At 38.1% G+C, this 25,012-nt stretch overlaps 3 protein-coding genes across 4 annotated transcripts; 2 read left to right on the top strand and 1 right to left on the bottom strand.

The window, feature by feature from the left end:
• Positions 1-439: 439 nt before the first annotated feature.
• LOC114523071 (heterogeneous nuclear ribonucleoprotein H-like) lies at positions 440-6,439 on the top strand. 2 transcript variants are annotated; one of them, XM_028543897.1, is made up of 9 exons: positions 440-793; positions 2,428-2,524; positions 2,771-2,882; positions 2,993-3,183; positions 3,693-3,831; positions 4,435-4,593; positions 4,700-5,031; positions 5,315-5,437; positions 5,568-6,439. In XM_028543897.1, the coding sequence occupies exons 1-9, from the start codon at positions 674-676 to the stop codon at positions 5,999-6,001; spliced, it is 1,707 nt and encodes a 568-aa protein (XP_028399698.1). In that variant the 5' UTR covers positions 440-673; the 3' UTR covers positions 6,002-6,439. The 2 variants fall into 2 exon arrangements, with proteins under 2 accessions (XP_028399698.1, XP_028399699.1); XM_028543898.1 differs by lacking the exon at positions 440-793 and adding an exon at positions 1,113-1,834.
• A 245-nt stretch (positions 6,440-6,684) lies between these two features.
• LOC114523161 lies at positions 6,685-12,453 on the top strand. The gene is made up of 12 exons (XM_028544021.1): positions 6,685-8,871; positions 8,968-9,025; positions 9,100-9,128; positions 9,210-9,363; positions 9,972-10,135; positions 10,256-10,410; positions 10,725-10,805; positions 10,891-11,002; positions 11,075-11,152; positions 11,268-11,395; positions 11,571-11,798; positions 12,033-12,453. The coding sequence occupies exons 1-12, from the start codon at positions 6,829-6,831 to the stop codon at positions 12,121-12,123; spliced, it is 3,321 nt and encodes a 1,106-aa protein (XP_028399822.1). The 5' UTR covers positions 6,685-6,828; the 3' UTR covers positions 12,124-12,453.
• A 646-nt stretch (positions 12,454-13,099) lies between these two features.
• On the bottom strand, positions 13,100-24,341 carry LOC114523259. Its single transcript, XM_028544125.1, has 2 exons — positions 23,944-24,341; positions 13,100-14,955 (listed from the first exon to the last, which is right to left on the bottom strand). The coding sequence occupies exons 1-2, from the start codon at positions 24,209-24,211 to the stop codon at positions 14,084-14,086; spliced, it is 1,140 nt and encodes a 379-aa protein (XP_028399926.1). The 5' UTR covers positions 24,212-24,341; the 3' UTR covers positions 13,100-14,083.
• Positions 24,342-25,012: the final 671 nt, after the last annotated feature.

Genomic DNA, 25,012 nt, shown 5'->3' with positions numbered 1-25,012 from the left:
TATTATTTATTTGTTAGAGTTCACTGGTATCACATAGGCTTATTACTATGCTAACTTGACAACCTGTTTCGGGAATTTTTGAGTATAGAAGAAGAGAAGCTAATAGAGGAAGGAACTAGGCAGTTCAGAGTTATCACTGATCTGAGGTTGGCCTAGAGAGTACTTCATTGGCTTTATCGCCATCATTTTTGTTGTCTTTGTCTGCCTACCGCTAAGAGCGAAATCTTCTAAGGCTTGAATAAAGCATCAAAGTTGATCGCTAGTTTCTATATTTTGATATTTATAAAAATGACGCACAAGCAACAGGCAACCGTTCGGTCCAATCGTGAAGTGTGACGTGTAAGGGGAGCTTCAGATAAACCGGTTTTTCAAAACGACGTTACCTTAAAACCTGTTATTCACCGAGTATAATTACCATTTACGAGACTTGATTGTTATGCAATATTTAACCGCATTGTGTGTGCAAGAGTCTCGAGAAAATTAAAAATAGATTGAATTTTAGTCAACAGAAGAGCAACGTTGAGCAAGTTTCAAACGTTTTGTTTTAACAAGTACATCGAAGAAAACTCAGCGATGACGTTGTTAAAGTGGGCCTATAATGTATAGGAATCGTTGGCGGTGAGATATATTACAAGAGTTGGGGACCAAATTAGGGTCAACAAAGTCAAACATTATGGCATCCGAAGACATGAACAATGAAAATACAGCAAGTCTGACAGACGGTATCCCTAATGAAGATACCAACACTCCAGAATCATCTGAATTGCAAACGAAACAAGTCACAACCGAGAAGGTGAATTAAAATTTCTAAAGAACTTCAACTTTAGACCCACACTTCAGTTAAGAGTTCAGCTCTTGACGTTAATACGAATTTTTATACAGGCTGTTGCAAGGGAGTCTATAGGGTGTAATACCAGGGCATATATAGAAAATTCCCTAAACTAAATACTCTCAATAAGTGGCTTTGTGTGGTTGCAAATACTTACAGCTGAGCAAAGCAATAATAGCAAAGACGTGCTTTAACTAATAACTCTAGATTTTGATATGTTAATCTTTGAGCAACTGAATACCCACGTTGTTGTTTCCCGGTGAAATCAGCTCATTCCCATTCCCAGTAATCAGTATTTTTTCTTTCAGACCTGTGCATGCTCTTCACGTGCAAAATGCGTGAAAGAATTTATTTGTCTTTGTCTCTTTGTGGTTTTGCATCGATATTTAGTCCTTATTTACATACCTAAGATTTTAGTATTTCCCTCCCTGGCTATAATTTACTTTGAACAATTCCACTCCAGGTACGTTTCAAAGTCAGTTTTCTAAAAATAGTGCTCCAGCTACATACGGATCTTTGTCAAAAAACGATCGCATTGGCATGTGGGACATCCGGGGAGTCCCATTTTCCGTTTAACATTAAGGGGCTACCTCAATATATAACATATTTCAGAATGCGTATTTTATTATATACATGAGAGTATAACAACTATAATTCTTACATTATCAAACTTTGAACGCATTTAAGTTATTCTAGCTATCTGTACGTTTTTCCGACGCATGTAAATGACCAAAATAATTTAACTAGATAGAATTAGGCTTTTTTTGTCGTGACAAACATGTTTATATATCCACGTTCGCAATCGGATGTAATCGTCTATTCATCGGACAGCTTTCGTTCGTCCAAAAATAATTTTAAGTGATCCTATTTATCTGGTTAGTTTTACGGATTTATATTGTCGATTTTCATGGGCACGTGCCTAGGATATTTTCTACCTCGTTTTCAATTGCTTATTTTGTAAATATTTCTGATTTATCTCTCGAAGACAATTCATTCTCTTGTTTGGTAAGTTTACATTCAATAGTTTAACACTTAAATAGAGCGATCGAGCTGAGTTTGAGCGGGAAAAATCGATGTTTTTTTTCATTCTTGTGTTGTTGACAATTAATGCACTAGACTTGTGAGCCTGTTCCATTATTTTGCAAATTTGTAGTTGTTACTCACGATATACGGTGTCTCGAAATCATTATACGGTAACTCGAAATCGTTACTTAAAACTGCTTAAAGTCGAGCATAAAGTTTATAAAGTCGAGTATAAAATACAAAGTAGTATAGTTGAGACTGAGAATAATGTCCTGGGAGTTCTAGTTTCGAATATATAAACAACGCAACGTCGAAATTTTGTATGAGTGATTTTTATATCGCCACAACCGCAATTCCTACTGTTTTGCACCCTGAGATGTTATTTAAAAGGTCAAGTCTTGGGTGCGAAACATGCTGTGTAATTTAATAATTCACTATAGTTTGGCCACTTTTGTTGTAGTTTTGAGATTTCCCAATAGATGCTGTTTCCTGCACAGCACTTGGCTCTTTCATGCAAAATGTTTGTGCAGTTCTCCATCAATAATTTATATCAACTGTAAATTTTACTCATCTAGAGTCTGAATATGATCAAAGAAGACTGTGATCTTATTGTCCGAGCAAGAGGTTTGCCATGGTCAGCAACTAAAGATGATATTCAACAGTTCTTTTCAGGTTTGATTATTATTTTCTGCAATCATGCAGCTACAAAATAAACTGAATGTGGCCCACTAAAAATGTATTCCCTGAGGATGCTTTTGTTCAAAGTTTGGCATCAAAAAGTGTACCTCTTGAAAATGATTGCTGCTTGATCATTTTTACAGAAAACAGTATCCACTTTTCAACTCACCTGAACTTGAGATTTCCTAGTGCTTTGTTCAATGCCAATTGAAGCATAAAACTCAAGATTTTCTTTTTAAGGTTGTGAAATAGAAGGTGGGGCGCAAGATGGGATACATTTTACATTCTCACGAGATGGACGACCAAGTGGTGAATGTTTTGTTGAGTTTGCAACAATTGAGGATTTCAACAGGTAATTTTGTGTCAATGGCTATTATCTTGTTTTCGATTTTGACCAGTTCATGTCTGATGCATGTCAGCATGGTCCCCAAGTTTTACCAGGAATGCAAACTATCATTTCAGGGCGCTAACACGAGATAATGAGCACATGGGCAAGAGATATGTTGAAGTTTTTCAATCCAAACGCAGCGAGATGGAATGGGCTTGTAAGCGGCCAGGGGGACCAGACTCAGATGAAAATGACAACAGAGTTGTACGGTTAAGAGGTTTACCCTATGGATGCTCCAAAGAAGAGGTGGCTAACTTCTTTAAAGGTATGCTTTAGCTGACTTAAAAAAACAGTGGTTGAATCAAATTGATACGCAATTAAATTCTGCAAGTTTATAGCTTTGCTTTGCTCTTTGAAAAAAGAGAGTTTTGTCGCTTTCTTTGCTTATAAAGAATTGCTGCTTTCAACAAATCCCAAGGGCACCTAAATTCCTAGAGCTTTGTCTAACCACTGCCAGTTTTGCTTGCAAGCACACTACATCTTACATCCTAGAAAAAGAGTTTTAAGAAGTTTTAGTCTCAAAATATTTAGTTCTTATAATCAGACAACAGCTTGGGACAAAGCCTAAAAAGCCAAGGTTGTGTCTGGAAATGATTGTTAGTTTTATAAATTGGGTATTTTCGGCCTAACTTGGATAAATCTGTCTGTTCAAAAGAGTGAAAAGTCTTAAGAGTGAAAAGTCTTAGTACCCAGGGAAAGCTCAAGCCTCTGGGTGACTTTGTCCCTGTGGTTTGGGCTGGCACTCTACATGTTATATATTATTGGTTGGTTAAGGGTTGGAGATAGCTCCCAATGGGATAACGATTGCGCTAGATGATGATGGGAAGAATACTGGGGACGCTTATGTGGAGTTTGCCACGCCAGAAATTTCTAGTCAAGCCATGAACAAACACAAGGAAAAGATTGGGCACAGGTTGGGAGGAGCTGGGTCAAGCCAGGGTTATTTTATATTGGTGTTTTACTGGGCTCTGCTCTCTAGACATGCTGGTATTTATCAAGTATATAGGACTAACAAGATGCTAGATACGCGAATTCGCTTTTTTGCCTGAGAACTTGTTGCATCAGAATATTTTTATCTCGGTCTATTTAATTCAAATAAGCTGCGTGGTTTGTTTCTAAACTAACTGGAAAGAGATTTAACTTCGTGTATGCCAAAAGGAAAGTGTTTTTTCCGGACTAAAACCTCCTAGATAGTTTAGATATGACCACGCTAGCTTACAGCGTAAGTATTACTTTACGAAATGCACCTGCTTTATTTTTGGACGATAAAAACAATCTTTGGGGTAGGTATTCAAGCACTAACAGTTTGCTTAAAAACACTGAGAAGCCGAATAAGGTAAAAAAAGATTTGGGAAACTAGAATAAACAAGGAAATGAAGCGTTATTAAAGATTGAACAATATTCTTAAAGGCTGAACTCTGGACGCTTAACTCTATCTTGCGGAATCTCTAAATTCGTTAAATTGTTTGGTGAGAAATGCCAGGCATCTGCTAACCGGGTATTCCTTGCTGTTTAGATATATTGAGATATTCCCGAGCTCAATACAGGAAGCCAGATCAGCATTAACGCCAAAACCACGTCCTTTAATGGCGGCAAGATTTGGTCCCTATGAAAGAAAATCGTTTGGAGGCGGTGGGTCAGGTTTTGGGGGAAGAACCAGCGGCTTTGAAAGAAGGTGTGTGATGTGTTTAATCGGATATTCTTAAACACTGTTGCCTGTATGAAATGGTAGCTTTGTGCACCATGAATATCAATGTCATTGCTTTTGATTTGTTTTTCAGATATCGTGGAGGTGGTCGAGGTGGATACGGAGGGATGCGAAGCGGTCGCGATGATTCTGGAGGCTTTGGAGGTGGTGGTTTCGGAAGAAGTGGGGGTTCCGGAGGGTTGTCTAAGAGTACCACGGGGCATTGTGTGCACATGCGCGGCCTGCCCTTCTCCGCGACGGAAAACGACGTGAAACAATGGTTCATGCCTCTCAACCCAGTGGCCATAAGAATGGAATTTGAGACCAGCGGTTCCGGTCAGAGGAGGTCACGTGGTGAGGCTGACGTGGATTTTGCAACCGAAGCTGACGCGAAAGCGGCTATGGCGAAGGACAAACAAAATATGGGTGGGTGGCGATCCTCTAAAGTTTCAAATATTTTCCAACCAACGTTCTCTTTGCTATTGTTCTTGGCAGTCAAACTAAAAACAAAATAGGGCGATTCTGTATTGAAAAACTTGAACTGGTTGTATAGAACTCCCAACCCCCGGGTACTAGTCAGAACATTTCCATTGCCCAATTCCGTCACTAACTACACCATAGTCGAGAGTTATACAACTACAACCTTCATGCAACTTGCAGTTCATCATATATATAAGTGTTTACTCTAACGTGAAATTTGTTTGTCCAGGTCATCGTTACATCGAGTTATTCTTGAGATCAGAATTTGAGGAGAGTGGAGGTGATGATTGGAGTGGTGGTGACCAGTCCTTTTTCTCAGGCAACGGCATGAATTTCTCAAACAATGCTGGAGGTAAGAGATTTGTTTTCATCTTGTGAATGTAGAGTTTCATTGTTGTTGCTTGGCGACTGAAATTACCTGGTAAAAATGGCAAGGATAACTATGCGAAACTCGACTAAACCTCCTCTGTCATATCATCTAGGATTTGGAAACAACTTTAGCAACAGTGCAGCGGCTGCCCCGGGGTTTAACGCTGCCCCAGGGGGAGGAGCTGCTGGTTTCGGCGGTGGTAATTTCGGCAGCCAAGCAAATACATTCGGGAACATGCCTGGTGCTGGAGCGAATACAGGCTACGGTGGGGGGTATGGTGCGACCCAGACGGCGAGCAGTATGGGTAACACGGGATTCTTTGGGATAACCGGGACCGCAGGTAGCGGTCAAAGCGGGATGATAAGTGGTGGTGCTTTTGGAAACCAGTCAACGGGAATGCAGACTCAAGCGACACCGGGGTATAGCGCCAGTGGAACATCAGCTGGTGCGTTCTCATCTACGGCAGCTGGAGCTTTCAACTCAGCGACAAACTATTATGGACAAGACTCTAAGACAGGGATGATATCCTATCCAACTCAGTACTAGCAACTTCCTGTCATCGCAGGAAATTCGTGAGGTTACGAGTGAAAACTACTAGACTAGTTATTGTACCGTAATTGAGTTTGATTTACAACCACCAGATGTGATGCGTGGAAAACCATTTCGGCCAACGATCGCATCTGTTTCCTTAAAGCACGTCTAGAGACTTAACAATCCGTTGTTATTCATTCACTTCCCTACAGTACTGCATCTAAACACACTAGACCCCGACCAGGGCACATTGAAAGGCATGTAAATCTGGGATTGTGAAGATGGCAACAGATATGCCATAGAGAAATAAATTTCAAGAGATATTGAACCTTCGAAATGTGTGAGATATTTGATAAATTTAGGCCTGTTTCAAGAATAAGTTTCATCATTGTAAATAGAAAGACTTTCCACAGTGTGTTACAGCAATGTTTAAAAGAAATTTTATTTGTTAAATGTAGATTGGTTAATTTGTGTATTTCGCGCATTTTACGCCCTTCCCTACTCCTTCCTACAACACGTGGACATAATAAGTACCCCCCTCATTTACTTCACAACCGGAGGGAGGCCCCTCTCCATAAATGTTCTGTTTCCAACATGTTCGTGAACTTAGCCCTACCGGTGAAATTGCCCTCCCGGAACTTTCTACTCCTATACGCGCTTCCCTGGGAACGAAAATTATAGTGTTTTGTTTTGAATATTAAAAAAATGTGGAATTGGTCAGATAACTCAGATTTCGGTATGGTTCACAAAAATGCCATTCCTCAGCCAAAATATTTTCAAACTCCTGCTTGATATGTACTCCGTCTTTTAATAAAACTCATGAGCGAACACTGGACCTCCAGATGGCCGGGTTTGATGAGAATGAAGCGGAGGCGATCGCTTCAAATTGGGTCCAAAATCTACGATTTCGATTCGCCAGGATGGGACTGAACTACCAGAGTGAGCCAAAAGAATTTGAAAAAAGCGACGATAATGTTGTCCTTCAGGCGAATAGAAGCATTAAGGAAGTTAAAGATAGGAGTATAATTGATAAAAAAGCTTCAACAGGAAAAAACAAGGCTGTTTCATCCGACTTAAAGTGGCAAAAAATTGATGTTTTAAAAGGTGATGAAACAGGGCAGCCCGGAGATATCTCGGTGGAAAATCTCACCTCATCTGCATCTGATCAGGAGTTAACTACCACGAGAAGTGAGAAAAGTCTAGTTAATCTCGAAAGTCTTCGAGAGAAACGACTTAACTTTTTTCATGATAAAAACAGCAGAAAAACAACTTTTGATAACGATACTGATGAGGGACGATTAGCCAGCTCTCCAAAGTTGCAAAAGGCATCATATAAAAGTTGTGAATTTCAGAATGGTCAGTGTTATGGAGAATTAAAAGGTGCAGACAAATTGAATGAATGCAACAAATTTCATGTTCCCAATGAACCTGCTCACCTTAATGGACCCCATCGATATCCACTGATCACTTCTGAAACCCAGAGAAGTTTGCCAAAGACTTCTATAGGCTGCGATGATGTGGTCAATGGAATAGTTTTTCCAGAGAAAAGAAAGACTGAGTCAAATGAAGTGCCATCGTTATTTCCAATTGAATTAGATGATGAAATGGATGATAATACCCATCATGAAACAGTGAATGGACTCATTTGTGATAGCGATTCTGATTCGGATTTTACATTAGACCACCCTATTTCGAGACATACCAGCCTACGTGTTGAAGATAATCCGATATGGGAACGTCTGCTCCGAAATTCTCAAACATTGTCTTCTTTGGCTCAATCTGTTTCACCACCAGCACCACAGATAACTGGTGCTCTGTACCATGAGTTTGCATATAGTGATGAAGAGTTGGATTTAAAACCTTCACAGACTGTTACAATGAGTTACAATCAAGAGGGTAGCAAAGCTCGACAAAGACCAAGATCTTTGTCTCATCCAAGCACTGCTTGGGATTGTTCAGAAAGATGTGACTCACCTAATTCATGTTGTCATGAAATTTGTAATGAAAGTGTTGATGTTGTGTGTAATGTTGTGACTAAAAACAATTTTGTTGATGTGGAAATTAGTTATGGTTCTAGTGATGAGGAAGATTCCATGCCTAAAGGCTTGTCAAGACATGATAAACTGATCTACACTTTAAAGAAAAGTTCCAACCATCATTCTCTGATAAATTCAACCATTGATAAAGACCCTGAATATTCAAGAATGCCACAAAATAATTGGATGGAAAAGGCAGTGAAAACATCTGAACATTCTTCCCTTTTGAGTTCACCAAATTCTGGTTTAAATGGTGTGAAAAGACAGTATGCAAGTATTGTTTGTTTGGAATGTAATAAGATTAACCACAATGGATTGAATTGGTGCTCAGAATGCGGAACAACTTTGGGGTCCACAAAACCCGTAAGCAGTATGGCAATTGATTTATCTAGCAAGCCAGAGAGATGTGAAGATACTTTACCAATTCCAAAGACTCAAAAACTAGCAGAGTCTGACAAAGCAGATGCAATAGAACTGTCTCCGTTGGAAAGAGAATCTGTTTTGAAACCAAAGAGTAATTTGGGCTCCCAAAATGCGAAAACAGTCAAGAATAAACCCAAGCAAAATGGCCGTCGTTGGGAGAAATCAAACTTATCATGGAGCACATACCAGGATAATCATCTTTCTAAGCCACCTAGTACAAAAAAAATAAAAAATCACCAGAAAAAAAGTAGTGTTGATCAGGATAACACAGATGGTTTTAGGCCAAGATCCACTTCTTGTAAAAACCCTGGAAAGGCACATATGAAAGCAGAAGATGGTGGACCAGGAAGCTTACCAAGATCCTACAAATTTCGTGAGTTTAAAAACAGAAAAGGAAACTCATTAGATCATGGGGTTGGAAATTTGGTAGGGAACCTTGCATTCTAAAAAACTATTTCAGATATTTGAATGTTTTTGTGATATTTTTATTTATTTTACATGTTGCTTTGCTTGGATTTATAGACCTTGAAAGGAGTGAAAGCAAAAACAAAAAAAATAACAGCTGCATCCAGGGTTTCAGGTTTGTATGTGCAAAGCTGTTGCTCATGTCAGTTTATTGTTTACCAATCAATCACACTTTTCTATTTATTTTAGATGAAAAATATGGGGAAATTAATGCAATGGTATGTTGAAATTTTAAAATAGTTTTGTCCGCTTTGAGTAACCCAGATTCTCCGACATTCTGTAAATCTGGTCAATTTTAGATCAGAAAAAACCACGAACATGAGCCACCATTTTTGATGTATCTTCCGGAGGAGATCATTTTACAAATATTTGGACATCTTTCCCATGGTGATCTGGCAAGATGTTCTTGTGTTTGTCGACAATTGGAACGAATATCCCAGGATGAGAAATTATGTGAGTTTTCTGTTCTGCCCTATCATTTCTTGACCTCTAGGAGGAACAGTTTAGAACTGATAGAGCTATATGGTATAAATAAAGTTAGTTTAGTTTAGGTTTCCTCCTGTAGTAACACTGGATCAATAAGAGATGATCCTTACTGGACCTCTAGGAAGAACAGTTTAGAACTGATAGAGCTATCTAGTATAAATTAAGTTAGTTTAGTTTAGGTTTCCTCCTGTATTAACACTGGATCAATAAGAGATGATCCTTACTGGACCTCTAGGAAGAACAGTTTAGAACTGATAGAGCTATCCAGTATAAATAAAGTTAGTTTAGGTTTCCTACTGTAGTAACACTGGATCAATAAGAGATGACCCTTACTGGATCTCTAGGAAGAACAGTTTAGAACTGATAGAGCTATCTAGTATAAATAAAGTTAGTTTAGTTTAGGTTTCCTCCTGTATTAACATTGGATCAATAAGAAATGATCCTTACTGGACCTCTAGGAAGAACAGTTTAGAACTGATAGAGCTATCCAGTATAAATAAAGTTAGTTTAGTTTAGTTTACACTGAATTGATCAGCTGTCCAGCGTGAAAAATGTTAGTTTTCTTCAACTTCAAGGGAGAACGATAGTGCTGGAACGAAAGCAGAATATCAGTGATGAGTTTTTAGAAAAGATTGGTGCGAAGAGACCAGTCAGTCTAAGTTTAATCAAATGTCATGGGAACCATGTGACCTCCGGTGGCTTGCGTGAGCTGTTTAGACGTTGCGCTGATAATTTGGAGGTAAGACTGGGTATTAGTGCCTAGTATAGTACCCCAGATGAAGTAGCCTGGTGAATCAGTTGGAATATATCCTGATGTTTATTACTTTTGGTTCATATTTAACTAGACATTTTCACTTAGGAACTGAATTTTATTGGATGCAATGGTGGTCAACTGATTGGCGAGTCAATACTTCTTCACGTCGCTTTGCGTTGTAATAATCTGCGGTCAGTGGACGCGAGCTGGAGTAATGTCGGAGACAATGGTGTTGAAGCTTTGGTGCAGAATGTTGAAAGGTGGTTTTTTAAACAATCAATTTTTCAGGGATTGTTGCACTAGTGATCCCTCCTGGACCTCAAGAAAGAACAGTTTAAGACTGATAGAGCTACTGTACTGTATCCAATATAAATAAAGTTAGTTTAGTTTAGGTTTCCTCCTGTAGTAACACTGGATCAATAAGAGATGATCCTTACTGGACCTCTAGGAAGAACAGTTTAAAACTGATAGAGCTATCCAGTGTAAATAAAGTTAGTTTAGTTTAGGTTTCCTCCTGTAGTAACACTGGATCAATAAGAGATGATATTTGACTTTCCCATCATCACTTTACTAGGCTGGAGAGTTTGTGCCTGAATGGCTGCCAGGCTATAACTGATCATTCCTTAAAGGTAGTCGCGGACAAACTTGGCGACAGGTGAGATATCTCCATTGCCATTCTACTTGGAGGCGGTGGATCAAAGCATAATCGTAAATATTTCATTTCGTTTCCTCAATTTTAGTCTAAAAACGTTTGAGATCTTTGGTTGCTTCAACGTGTCTGCAGCAGCTATAAAAAGACTTGGTCAGAAATGTCCAAAACTGGAAACATTAAACCTAGGGCAGTGTTATAAGGTAAAACGAATAGTTTACTAAATATCTTAAACACAATACTGCATTCAAGTCATTGCAATGTTTATCATTTAGATAACAAGCGCTGATATTGGTAGGTTAGTTTCTCATCTGGAGTCAATAGTAAACCTTGATTTACGAGGCTGTAAACAGGTGAGATGAAAACACTATCAAACACAATTTTCATTACGCGCAGCTCGTCTATGCATGGAGGTTGTTGTCAGCTAAAAACACAACACAATTGTCTCACTTTTTTCTTCTCTTTTAGGCCCGAGATGCCTGTGTGAAAACGATTGTGAAACATTGTCCGAAATTAGTTAATTTGGTTCTAGCTAATTGTCCACTAATTACCGACGTTGCTATGTCTGAAATTGCTACGAATTTGTCGGCAGTGAGGTAAGACCTGTTCACTGAAGTATTCTGTAATTATCTTTCGTGGTTTGTGTCTGAGCTACCTGAAACCAGGCGGTTCAGTGCATGGAAAGTATTCTACAATAAGCTGTCATGATTGATGCCTGAAGTACTACTAATGTGTTGGGCGTTCTTTGAAGTCTATCCGTGCATTTTTTAGGTGTCTTGATGTGTGCGGTTGTGTGAAAGTTACTGACCATGGCGTGAAAGCGTTGGCTCGTTCGTGTAGTCGATTGAATTCTCTGGATTTAAGTTCCACCAGCATCACGAAGAAAAGCGTTATGTTACTTGCAAATTACTGCAGTCAAAATCTTCAATCGTTGAAGCTGAGCTTTTGTGTGGATGTTACGGATGACAGCGTGTCGCGTCTTGTAAAACACTGTAAGAGGTAGGAACGATAGTTTTATCCAGTATATACCTAAAGTTCAGTTTGTTTTTCCCCAGTAGTGACGCTTGATTCTTGAGAAATAGTTAGATCTAACTGTGGTATTTCAAGAAATATGCGATATGACTTTTTATTGAGATTCCCTCCTGTGGTATAAGGACAACTTCATGCCGTTTGCAATACGATTTCTACATCAGTTACTGTACTTTTTCAAGTAAATTTTAATTCATTTTTCAGAATGAAGATACTTCATTTGTACGGTTGCAAACGACTACGAAACTTGAATGCTCTTCAGGCCTTGAATCAGTCTCTGAAATTGGAATTTTAAATGTTTTGGTCCGTGAGAAACAAGTTGGTCGGTGTGGATGTGTTTTGATGTTTGAGGTTAGAGAAACCTTTGGAGTTTGGATAGGAAACAATGGTGCGAAGCTGATAATGTGAAAAAATTATTAAATAATTTAATTATACCAGCCTTCGTATGATTTAATCGCTGGTTCACGCCTGTCAGCTGTCCAGCTTGCCAGTGTGTGTATGGAGGTCAGTGATTTTTTACCCAGTACCCAATGGTGTAGCTTTGTGTAGACATAATTGAAATAAATTGTTCTTCGGTGCTGTAATAAATGAATTCACGCTGTGTAGTGGGAAATTCAAATAAAATGAAGATATTTCACTCAAATTGTGTTGTTTATATTTGTAAAGATACAAGATATTAACAATTCACAATACTTTTAATTGTCCAGTTTCTTATGAGATCTGACGTGTTCTTTCGATGTGACACGTGTCATATTTCGGGCTTCTGATTGGTTCCAATAAATTACTCCAAAATTTAAATTTAAATGCCCTCCCTTGCACGTGCATTGTGATAAACAACTTTTAAAGGACCAATTTTATACGAAAGTTTTAAGGTGAATACTCTTGAAAATTGCTGTTATTTTTCTCTAAAGAAGTCGTAAATTGATTGGAATGGTAAGTAATGATTAGGCGTTGATATTTGTGGTTCCTGAGGTGCGAATAATATAGTAAAACTTCGCTGTATTTCCGAGCTTTCAAAGCATATTTATGCAATTTCTATAATATATCTTTAATTTGCTTGAAAAAGCCTTGAAGCGCTGTTGTTTTATGGCTAAAATGTGCTATGTTAGTTCAGAGAAATATTGGATAACGATGAATGCATAATTGTGCATGGCCGACGATTTCAGACGAATAATGATAAAATTCTGACCAGGAGACTATTTCACTTTTGTTGTATTTTAAAATAATAATAATATATATTGTCTTTATTTAACATATTACATGTGTGTATATTTATAACTGTTAACTATAATATATTTTGTATAAATTCAATCCATTACATCTCAGGTTGGAAAGGGTCGTCCACCCAATTATTATTCTGATATCAATTGTGCAAAACGAGTTCATATTCAAAAAAAAAAAATTTCCAATCTGGATTACGTCTCAAATATATACCACGTAATGAATTGATCTTACTAAAATATTTTGCCAAATGGCGGTGACCAATTTTACATTGTCATTGATCATTATATGGTGCTGTTTGGCTCGATTTCTATCCCAGTCTATACCCAGCAACCCGGCTAGAATTTGTAAACCATCAAATCCGACAAAAACCTGCCGAAATTTTAATGTTACAAAGAAACTAAGGTCGGCTTGCAATATTTACACGAAATATGGTCATTAATATTGTGTTTTGAAAGAACCTTTACAGAAACATGCAGCACAATCCAGTAGGTCCTATTGATAAATTATGGATAGTGGTCTTGAATTTAATATTATCGCTAGCATGGTGGTTTACTATGCAGCTGGTCGAAAGTTTATAAAAGTTGAATAGCATTTTAGAAGTCAGTCCAAAATGATTGTCGTGTATATCATATAGAGTACCGTAGCTATCTTCCCATTCTGTCAGCTGTTCAATAGCTAATTGTTACGGTTCACTGTTTCTCTCCCTACAAATTTCCAGGAACTAGTCATTCATTTCAGTTAAGAGGAGATGCAGTAGGAATTCCTCCTATAACTTTGTTTAACAATATAATCTTTAGGCATCGCTAACAACATCAAATTCGAACGAAACCATAAAAGTTTTACTGGCGGGCTACGCCTTAATAAGTTGCGTTTTTCGTCTTAAAATAAGGTAAAATAATAATAATTTCAGATGTGATTAACTTATGATTTGAAACACCGCCTACTTCATAGCCTCTTTCCTGAAATAACGACTCTTCCTAAGTACTTCACGCTAATACTTCCAAACGCCCTCAAGAGCGACAGATACATGTTTACTGTCTCGACCACATGCATCCCGTGGGCACAATGTTCCGAAACAGTTCGATCTCAACATTTCCTCTGTTCTGGTCCATTAACATGACAGCCACGTCGCGTCGTTTTGTCGGTTTGCAGCAATATCGTTCATAACCAACATGGCCTTTCCGAGACGATGTCGGGTAACTTATTGTTGTAGCTTTTGTTATGCACGAGTTTGAACAGTCTATCATCTTGTAAATTCTTGGGTGAAGGATTATGAAATTGCTGCCAATTGCTAAGTTCGTCGTGTTCACGTCCCTCTCGACCTCGGTACACTGTGGTCTCTTGCTCTTGTCCACAATCAACCGCTGACCTTGTGATCGCTGGTTCGTGTTGCGCGTCATCCGCTGACCATGCGCATGCAGGCGTGCGTCACGTGTTATTCGCTTTCCAGCTCGGTTGCCTGCGACTGAGTTCAGTGCATTCTGGATGAGGAACCTCCATGCCAATATGCTGCGTTGCTTGTCGGTCGCGTACAATATCAAATATGGATCATTCCCGTATCCGAAATTGACAAACGGATTCTTGTTTGCCGGCTTGCCCGCGCGATGTATGGTCAGCAGAAATCCTTCGTTTGTGCTCGAATTTCTGATCCATTTATTGGTCCATTTGTTCAGGGATAGCACCTGCCATCCCTGGTTGAACGCGGGCACTTTGTACTTCCTTATTATTTTGTTTGTGTGAATGTCCTTGAATCTCAACACGTAAGGTTTGAAGATTTGTTGGTCCTTTGGATCAGGGGGGTTCATGTGGAGATGAACCTCATCACGTAGCGCTGAGTGGATTTCGTCCCTGCTTTTGAGGTCAAAGCGAATTTTTATACTGGATTTCGACACCTTCTTCACGTCTGAAAGAAGAAATACGTTTTAAAAGTCGGAATTATGGCTTCCTGGCAGTTTCTGGAATATTTGACGCAACATTATTAGCGGGCTAGTTGTCAGGACTTATGCCCCAGGGAGAGGGAAGAGGTGTAAAAAATCACCCGCCTTTTGCACGTCTCTTGCTAAATTATCTCACCCTTATAACAATTCTAAGTAATAGACCCCATGCCTGGTCTTCAAACAATCAAATTCCCCAAATCTCTGCATGTGTCGAAATTTTCTCTGCAAGTCTCGTATTGTCGCATTTAAAAGAATAACAATGCAAATATATAAATATAATGCTTTTATTAAGTATTGCAGTTTAAAATGTAAACAAATCGCTTGTTTACATTACACACTGGCCATGCACTAGTGGTGTGGCACCATCGTGAATATTCCACTTGGGCGGTGTTGACGTGTGCGTCCATATTTTACAAAAAAGTTTTTAATATAGTTACAGGAAATTCTTGCTCTTAAACCAATTTATCGGAAACTTTTCAAGGGGAATTTTTCACTCTTAGAGGAAGGAAATTAGAAGTAACTTTAAACAAACAACGCATTATTAGCACCATGTGTTGAAATTAGCTTTCAAAGCTGGTGGTCTATTAATTTTCTACTACCTGAGAAGAAATCTCCTACCTCGTAGCGCAGACAGTGTAGGTAATATTCTGCATATAAGCTTTCGTGGTTTGTGTCTGAACTACCAAAGAAAGATATCTCAAACGTGGTGGTCCAGTGTAGGTAGTATTCTACAATAAGCTGGTTTGTGTCTGAACTACCTGAGAAAGGTATCTCAAACGTGGTGGTCCAGTGTAGGTAGTATTCTACAATCCTTTGTCGTAGTTTCTGTCTGAACAGGTAGAGACATTCTAGCCAATTTTCGTCGACCACAACGGGAACTATATTGCATAATTAGGGAGACCAACTGCGGAAACTTTGCCTAATGCTGTTATAGGACCAGACATGCAATATACCACCGCGTTGCAGTTTCAATGCTGCAAAAATATTTGATCGAAGTGATCGTAATTAGACTTGAACGGAAAAATTATAGTAAAGCTAATTGACTAGGATTTCTTATAAGTAAACTAAAACAGCCCTTTGAAATGGTTTGATTAATCCAGTTTTATAGTCAAGATCGATAAACGTCTGTCGTGACAACGCGAATCGGGTGATATCCGGCGGGCAAATGGGGCGTGGAACACGATTAGCGTTTAATGAAGCGTCATTTTCCGTTGCGTCATTATACGCCATTCTGTGCAAAGCTGAAAGCCTAATGGTCGTCTTTCACTAAGCAGAAAATTGCCATCGCGCGCGAATTCCGCGTTGAGGAAAACATAATCGAAAGAGGATTCTCGCAGCATCAGTTGGCAAGCGAGGCAAGATTTCAGGATATGGCAACGGTCCATATCTAACTATTGAGTTGACTCATCGTGATTATAGCACGTAATTATTGCCTGATAACAACAATTGCCAATTATCCCGTTAACATGTGTTCTTCAACGCGTTTTAATTGAGTATCATGCTACTCAAGGGTGCTCACATACAAAGCCTGATCCCAACAGTTTGGTCTTTGTTGTTTGAGTACTAGCACTCCAGAAAAGTCTTCTAAGTATGTGTGGCATTTAGGTTTGTGGTCTTGGTGGTAAAATTGATAAAGCATGCAGTACAAGTTATACTGGATAGCTCTATCAGTTCTAAACTGTTCTTACTAGAGATCCAGAAAGGATCATGTCTTATTCATCCACTTTAGATAATCTCTTATTCATTGTATGTCAGATACAGGAAAAAACCTCTGAACTAAACTTCGCAAATTATTTACTGGAAGTTTATCAGTTATTAAAGACCGTAGTTTTTGTATCTTTAAGACTAATGACTCGAATCAAGATCAGCTTTTTCACTCTTAAGATCCATTAAAAGTTATCTTTCATAATTCGTTAAGTGCCCCGCTCCATTAAGATTATTTACTGGTTGATAAATACACAAATCTTAAATGTATTACTGTTTTGTGAAAACAATAACCGTTGGAAAAACACAGCCTTTCACGGATTATATTATAAGATTAAAGCTTAACTATAGTTTGGCAAATTCTAATTTTGGTAAGCAAAAACAATACGTTATGCATTGTCATTTATTTGTATATTGAAAAGCCGTAAGTAAGCATTGAGGATGTTCTTGTGGCATGTATTAAAGCTACATTTAGTATAACTTGTTCATTCTGAATAAAGCTATAGCATCAAGTGAACTTCTTGGGGGAATATTTTGACGAAACGAGTCAGAAGTTAAATTTATCTCAACTATATTTAGTGTTGTAGTTCAACGCCTCCGGGTAGTCAAAACAGGAAGAGTTAATTGAAAGGCAATTATCGAATCTCTGCTTGCATTTTCTTAAATCTTCAACTGACAAATTACGATCAATCATTATACTAAAGGCAAACGGTTTTAAACGCACCTCCCCGATGCATGTAATTGTCAACTGACTCGTGTTTGATCTAAGTAGATGTCTGAGCACATCTTAAAGTATAGTCAGGAACAGAGAGGGAAAATTGTCTAAATATCGAGACAAAACATCCTCATCAGGAATTAAGCTATCAATTGCAATGAAATTATTACTGAGGTATTAGGTGAAGACCACAGTGAAGATTTGCAGATAAACAATAATCTTGACTTATATGTCATTTTCCGATTGTAGATTAAGTTTGGAAATGAGGGCACATCAAGGAACATTGGGAACATGATGGACCTTTGTATACATGCAGGTGCATTGATGAATGCAGGTACTGCATGAACACCTAAATGATACGTTTATATGATTATACTGCATGGACCCCTTGTTTTAGCTTATAGCTATTGAAGACGTCTGTCTTGAAGAAGTGAAATCTTTCGTTTCTGAATCATGCGAACTTTTGCGCTTTCTGTTCGGTTGAACATCCGACAATACTAACCCGTAAACAACTCATCTAAATGTTGGTTTGTTTTTCAACAAAAATAAGAGCAGTAGTTTACAGTTTATGATCCTGCGGGTGTTTACACAAAGGAAAGAATAAAGCTGGTGTTATATCTGCTGTAATGAGTTATGATTCCGATAGTAAATCTTCTTAATTATGTTTGTGTGTTCAATGTAGCTACTAATTTCAAAGACTTATGTTTCGGGCCATGAGTTGACTTGACACAATAAGGGAAAATTTGAACTAGAATTACGCCTGTATTCAAAAAGCTCACTCATATTCATTGAGTGTGGCATATAAATTTTGTTAAAGCTGGTCAACGAGAAAGTTCTTTCTAAATAGGTGGAAAGATTTAAGGTAAAAAAACTGAGAATCAAGCTCCTATTCGACTGGAAATACCGCCATTGAAACGTTAAGAAAAGATTAAGATCTCCCACTGAACGAGTTTGAGTGTGAGACTGGCGCTGATCAAACACAAGTTCTCTTTGAAAAAAATTGTTGTTTATTTCCACACAATCTCATGCAATTAGATCCTCGAAGAGAATAAGCAGTAATGTATTACCATACAAAAGCAAATAAACACTATGAGGTCTATGAGGGGAGAGTTCTAAGCAAGGAGAGTTCCAAAGTAATCAATCAATCAAGGTTGATCTCCTCCCAGTGGCCATAGCAGCTCTGTCCGGTATGTGGGCATGAGCTGAGTCAGGATTTTAGTTCCCAAAAGAGGAGAGGAAAATTAAATGACATAATTAAATAGACCCTCTTCGATAGTAATATAGCTTGTTTGTCGTGCGTTGAGGTGATTAGCAGTATTAAAAATATGAATATTTCTGGTATTGCAATGAGTTCTTATCAGTGATGACCAACTTGCAAAATATTACGCTATGAATGTTTGTGACGCATACCATCGTGCGAAAATATCTCACAATTTCTCACAATTACCCCACACACTGAGAATCCAGAGTTGATATCCTATATTCACTGCGTAAATACATATTCACACATCAATACGTCAATTTTATCCAAGTAGATTAAAAACAAAGATAAAAGTAATCATCCAAATTTGGCCGTGTAAAGCTGAAAACTGAATAATTCTGCGAGATATTCTGTAAATTTGACAGAGCATTTTCTTCAAATTATCACTGGAATTCGTTTCTCGCATAATATGCTAATTAGCGAGTCGATTTGGTATTCGGTGATTCTAAAATACTGACTGTACTGAAGTTTACAAAGAAGATTGCTTGATCGATGAGTTTACTCAAAAGCTATATTTTTGGCATCCATATGAGAGATATCTCAGTCGTGGTTTGGTTTGGGAAAACTTTTCGTGCGTGGGAAGTCGCTATCTATCATAGTCAGCGTCGAGATGAAAAGCACTCACAACGACTAGACAAACTGCGGCTGTGAATCGTGTTAAATATAGACATTCTCACCAGAACATGTTTCTTATCATTATTAATAAACGCACTATCATGATGACACATCTAGCTGCGTACGAAAGCGGTGGGAAACATCTCATTCCCGTCTGTTTCCATGACCATGTTACCAGTTAAATTGTTACCATTTGAACAGTTGAAAACGAGTTTTTTTTGTTCTGTGTATGTGTGGAAAAAAGCAGTATATTTAAAACCAGTTTTTATCCGAAAATACACCGAATGTTGCAACTGCACTTGCTATCAGAAAAAGGTAGAAATAATGAGTTTCCGGAGAACTAGAACCGAAAGAAACCGCTATCAACGCACGGCTTAGCCTTAAGATTAATTTAGAACCTGATGTAAACTACAGTTCAAACAATTGAGGTGAAACGTTACTCATAAAGACCCTTGCTGAGTGCAATCCCGTCTCCTCATTCCTTTCAATTGGGTCTCCGGAAGTTCATTAAAGTGCATATTTAGTGTTAATTTTAGCAAACGCGCCTTCACTGATAAATGATAACCTGCGCTCTAATCGATCTCAATGACTTTTCCAATAATGAGTTTGATGTTGACAACGTACAGGTACACGGAATATATGCAAGCCGTTTTAATGTTTTATTATGAAATAACCATCTGAGTCAGTAAATTTACCAACTTAGTGTTTCGCAGGCTTTACCATCTTGTTCTTGTCTTGTTCAATGTCAAATTAAAAAAAAAAATTAGCGTTCTTTGGGCTTTTCGTGCATACGAAATGCGTGATATAGCGATAAGGTGTAAGAGGCACAGTTCTTAGACTTAATATGTATATCACAGCGTCCGTGTAGTGAATGTATTAAAACTCTACCTCCGCGGACTAAAATATCCTTTACGGCTTGCGATAGTTCAACTACCTAGTTGTCGTCATTTAATGCACTATCATGCAAAACTGAGTACTTAAGGTGGTATACTACAAAATTGTAATGAAATTTTCGAAATTTCAAAAATATTATTTTTACCCTCCCAAACTATTATTCTTTCATATTCAAATCGTTTTTTCGTGGATTTTATCCTTAACTCGGAGTTATAGGGGTTTTTTTAAAGGAAACTTGAAATATACATGCTTAGCAACGCCCTTAGCAACCGCGTTTATTGTGAAAACGCACCAATAAAACTTGTGGATTTTGTAATTTGTTTTCGCAAGTTGGTTGACCAATGCTCCTTACCCTCCCCCACACAATATTTAAGCATTTACCCCTTTTATTTAGTTTTACATGACGTTTCAAGCGTCTAAATCTATTGGGAAAATCTTTGACCCGCCATTTGCATTTTATACGCTAACGCTTTATTGTTGTGGGAAATTTGCTTCATATTTTATTCATATTTCGAAAAGATTGTTGATTGAATGGGTAAAACACGTTCGGGGTACGCTAAAAAACGAAAGTTTTATGGAAATCAGCGTAAGGCAGAGCGTGACAAACGGCAAAAGCAGGAATATTCGCAAGAACGTGCAACTGTGAGTTCGTCTTTGTCATCGAGTTCGAAAAGTAATCCTGTTACTAATCTTGGCGCTACATCTACCTTACCAAAGACCCCAGTATCAGCATCTGGTCGTAAAATTAGTACACCAGAACACAAGATGGTTGAGGACACTGAGGTTAAACCGACAGGCTTTGGTTTTATTGATATGGGAATTCTTACAAGAATTTTCAATATGTTGGTATGCAAGGAATGCAAGCAGTTTCACTTGAAACTAGTTGAAAATGTACCTAAACACAAAGGTTTTGCTTCCAATTTAGTCCTGCGATGTGCTGCATGTTCTTGGAAAGAAGAATTTTATACATCACCCAAGATCTCTTATTTCTACGAAGTTAATAGACGGTTGGTCTATGCTATGAGGTCAGTCGTTTGTTGCGGTTGGTCTATGCTATGAGGTCAGTCGGTTGTGGTGCTTCATCAGCAGAAAAGTTTTACGGTTTAATGAATATGCCACCAATCCCAAGGTGTGCGCCGTATGCTGTCCACAATAAAGCCCTACTGAAACCTGCCAAGGAAGTTTGCCAGGAAAGAATGAGATCGGGTTAGGGTTAGGGTTAGAGTTAGGGTTAGGGTTAGGTGTTAGAAGAGGTGTTTGTTGGGTCTGATGTGTTGCATCTGGGTGTTTGTGATGCAGTGTCCCACTTCAACATTGGTGCAAAGGCTTCAATCAAAATCTTTTAAAGAATGAATATCAACAGTGGGGATCAATGTTTAGCACAGTGTTCTGCAGCAGACAAGCAACGGATACAAATTGCTGAGCGGAAGTCGGAGGAGAAGGTAAAGAAGAGGAGAAGATTGGTGAGAGCCAAGAGAAAATCTAAAGGGGATAAACAAAAACAAGCAGAAGACTTAACCTATGCTTGTGGAGAATTCTGAAGTGAATTGTAGATCCTAAAGGTGAAAAACTTACAGTTTCTCAACTTGCGGAACTTTAAAGTTAATTTATGCAAATTTGGATTTTACACAAATAGCCGGATTGGTAAAAATGATATCTCCTAAAGTATTAGAGCTATTCATTTGAAATTTTCAGTGAATCTTTAGAAGTTATAGATCTATGCTGTGAACCTCAAATATTTTTGTTAGCTTGAATGTTCTGAACATAATTACTGTTTTCCTCAGGGGAAACTGACAAAAAATTCATATAAAATGATTTTAGGCCTAAAAACTATTTAAAACTTAATATTTTTGAAAGAACCTGCTTTAAAGCATAGATCTAGTATAGTAGCATCTTTTTTGACAATTTATGAACAATTATCATCTAAAATGCCTTTGTAATCATTTCTGCCGCAACGCTATTTTTTAGCTGCTGGGGGTAATTATCTTGGTAACTATGGCAACTACCATTCTGAAAACTGTGCCATTCCTCATTATTTTGTCAGGGGAATACTTCTATGTGAAAAAATCTTGCAAATATCTCTTTTTAAAAAAATTTTATCCTTTTGTGGTATACCACCTTAATAGCGACGAGACGACCATTAAGTCGACTTCCAAACCACCGCAAACTTCCGAAGCTCTGGCGTCATATCAATAATTGCTGCTAAAATAAAGCTATTGATATTTCCTTCTCGTTCTGATAATACTTCTTACCGACGAAATTATGCCGCAGGATGTAATCGTTGTCATACTGTTTGAAAAGTGTTAACTCTTCTCATCAAACAAACAAGGAAATTTCCCACACGTTATTGATTTAGAGGAATGACATATATATATAGAGAGAGAGCTTTACCCACAAACAAAAACGTTTGACACTGTGAGACAAGTTGTCTAAACATGCATGTGGCTCGTTAAAATGATCTGGAAATACTTTGTACGTCATGACGAATATAAACTCGAAGGTCCTCGGAGATCTTAGAGTAAACGGTACGATTTCACTGCAAAATGCAGCGAAAAGATAGTGCGAAAATCGTGTCCTCATCACGGGTCATTTGAGGTTGAAGAGAATGCACGAGCTTGCCTGCTGTTGACGAATGGTAAGCTAAAGTAAATCAGATAGCCATGGCATTTCCCGTACTTGTTATATAATATACACGTATTCGAATATTTCAACGGAATTTGCATTAGCAAATCAGCATTTCCTATTTGCTATTTAAGATATGTTTACCAAGATATTCTAACAGCGATTCGTGTTTTATTCCACCTATCAATTATCACATTTTGTTCCCTGTCAATCCTGTCAGTTCGCTGCCCCACGAGCGTGTGATATTCCTCACGACGTGGGGGTCGAAGAGCGATTTTCTTTATGAAAGCGTGAGGATTGGTACTTTAAGAACAAATTTTACACTTTGGCGTACTTTTATAAAGCTCACGAAATTCTTCCTATATATAGGGACCCAGTAACGATAATCTCCTATTGATCCAGTGTTACTACAGACTACAGAAGGAACCTAAACTAAACTAACTTTATTTATATACTGGATAGCTCTATCAGTTCTAAACTGTTCTTCCTAGAGGTCCAGTAAGGATCATCTCTTATTCATCTAGTCTTACTACAGGAGGAAACCTCAACTAAACTAACTTTATTTATACTGGATAGCTCTATCAGTTCTAAACTGTTCTTCCTAGAGGTCCAGTAAGGATCATCTCTTATTGATCCAGTGTTACTACAAGAGGAAACCTTGACTAACTTTATTTATTTATACTGGATAGCTCTAACAGTTCTTTGTATTCTTTGAGAATGAACTCTCACGACATCTATTTCGAGTATTCATCATTAACCGACCTAGTTCAAAACACTGCGGTAAATTCACAGCAAAGATTACAGAATAATTCAACTACAATAAAGCTCATTTATGCGGCTTAGGATGGTAAAATAAATATTTTCAGCGACGCCGACGCATCTGTGTTTATTACACGATAAAAAACAGAGGACATTTCCTCTGAATTACTGAGGTTTTTCAATCAATATTTTGATAACTATGAATCGTCGTCAACAATCTCCGCATTACTTTATTGACGCATTGTATTATTAGACTGTTACCATAAGAATGCGCTCATTATCATATTCTGCGCTAATTAACACATTTCGTGCGCGCTCGGAGATCGTATTCAAGGATGATTAAATGCAATTTAAATGAAATTAAAAGAGATAAAAGACACAAACCTGCAGGAATTCCTCGTATTGAGTGAGCGGAATATGGCATTGATTTCTTTACGATTCCTCCGTTATCCCCTGTTGTTAGTTCTTTGTACAACTGCAGTAGGTACCTGTTCACTCTTAGCGGAGACTTTAATACTCGTTCCCTCGCTGTCATCTTTTTCGTCGGCCGTGCGCGAGGAGTCAAACGGAATTTTGGGCCGAACAGAAGTGCGTCGACTACACAGGCTGTTTGTAGGGACAGCGCTAGACAGATCAAAAGCTTCGAAAACATATTTTTATATACCTGGTGTCTTTAATCAGGTTCAGCACTTAAACGCGAATATCTTCTTGCTCAAATCGTGCAACGTTTCGCACAGTTTATCCTTGAGTTGTTCTGAACTCCAAGGGCTTGTAATATGTTTCAACACGTTTTCGTTTTTCGTTTCTCCTTCTTTTTCCTTGTCGCTTCTTCTTTCTTCTTGTTCGCTCTTCTTCCCGGTATTCTACGGAGTTCACGATTTCTTATTTAACCGCTATCTTTGCGGGTATTAATTATCTTTTCAGCAGCCAAATTAGGTTCGCAATCCTTCGACACCCCTTGAGAGACTTAAATACCGTTCTAGCGAGTTCTACTTCGTCGTTTTGAAAAGAAGCGTTTATGTTTTCCTGCTTAACAAAACTCGATAATTCAACTGCTTCTTGGTTACTCTTTCTCGAAGAATACGTATACAGACTTGGACTTTTTTCTTTCGTTTAATTCAACAAATCAATCGCTCGCAACCCACAGTCTAGGAATTTTAATACCTGCGTCTCTTCTGCCGAGCTATTGCAACAGTATGTTTACGAAAACACAAATTTTCGACTGATCCAAAGTCCCGTTTTATTTCGTGAAATGTTTCGTTTTGTTCAACACACTTTAAGCTGTGCTTTGTATTTGAATGAGTTCTCGCCCACAATTTCCCTCATTTTATATCATCTCATTTCGACAGTAATCTGCGATGAGTGAGTGACTTAGGAAGTCCTTTAAATGGATTGTTAAATGACTCCTTCAAAGTTAATCCAATTCCCTTCAATGTTTGTCTTTGTGTTGTTT

This window comes from Dendronephthya gigantea, unplaced genomic scaffold (assembly GCF_004324835.1).
Source record: "Dendronephthya gigantea isolate DGI-Jeju-01 unplaced genomic scaffold, DenGig_1.0 000026F, whole genome shotgun sequence".
NCBI lineage: Eukaryota > Metazoa > Cnidaria > Anthozoa > Malacalcyonacea > Nephtheidae > Dendronephthya > Dendronephthya gigantea.
Note: the sequence above shows the minus strand (reverse complement) of the source record. Positions and strands in the feature narration are given on the sequence as shown.

What these genes read in the sequence shown, in the direction of transcription:
- LOC114523071 (XM_028543897.1), top strand. Translation starts at nt 674, where the DNA reads ATGGCATCCGAAGACATGAACAATGAAAATACAGCAAGTCTGACAGAC. An exon ending in ACCAGCGGCTTTGAAAGAAG is followed by an intron (nt 4,594 to 4,699) that starts GTGTGTGATGTG and finishes TTTGTTTTTCAG; the next exon opens with ATATCGTGGAGGTGGTCGAG. An exon ending in GAAGGACAAACAAAATATGG is followed by an intron (nt 5,032 to 5,314) that starts GTGGGTGGCGAT and finishes TTGTTTGTCCAG; the next exon opens with GTCATCGTTACATCGAGTTA.
- LOC114523259 (XM_028544125.1), bottom strand. Translation starts at nt 24,211, where the DNA reads ATGTTTTCGAAGCTTTTGATCTGTCTAGCGCTGTCCCTACAAACAGCC. An exon ending in AATACGAGGAATTCCTGCAG is followed by an intron (nt 14,956 to 23,943) that starts GTTTGTGTCTTT and finishes TTCTTCTTTCAG; the next exon opens with ACGTGAAGAAGGTGTCGAAA.
- LOC114523161 (XM_028544021.1), top strand. Translation starts at nt 6,829, where the DNA reads ATGGCCGGGTTTGATGAGAATGAAGCGGAGGCGATCGCTTCAAATTGG. An exon ending in ATCCCAGGATGAGAAATTAT is followed by an intron (nt 9,364 to 9,971) that starts GTGAGTTTTCTG and finishes TTCAACTTCAAG; the next exon opens with GGAGAACGATAGTGCTGGAA. An exon ending in ACGAATTTGTCGGCAGTGAG is followed by an intron (nt 11,396 to 11,570) that starts GTAAGACCTGTT and finishes TGCATTTTTTAG; the next exon opens with GTGTCTTGATGTGTGCGGTT.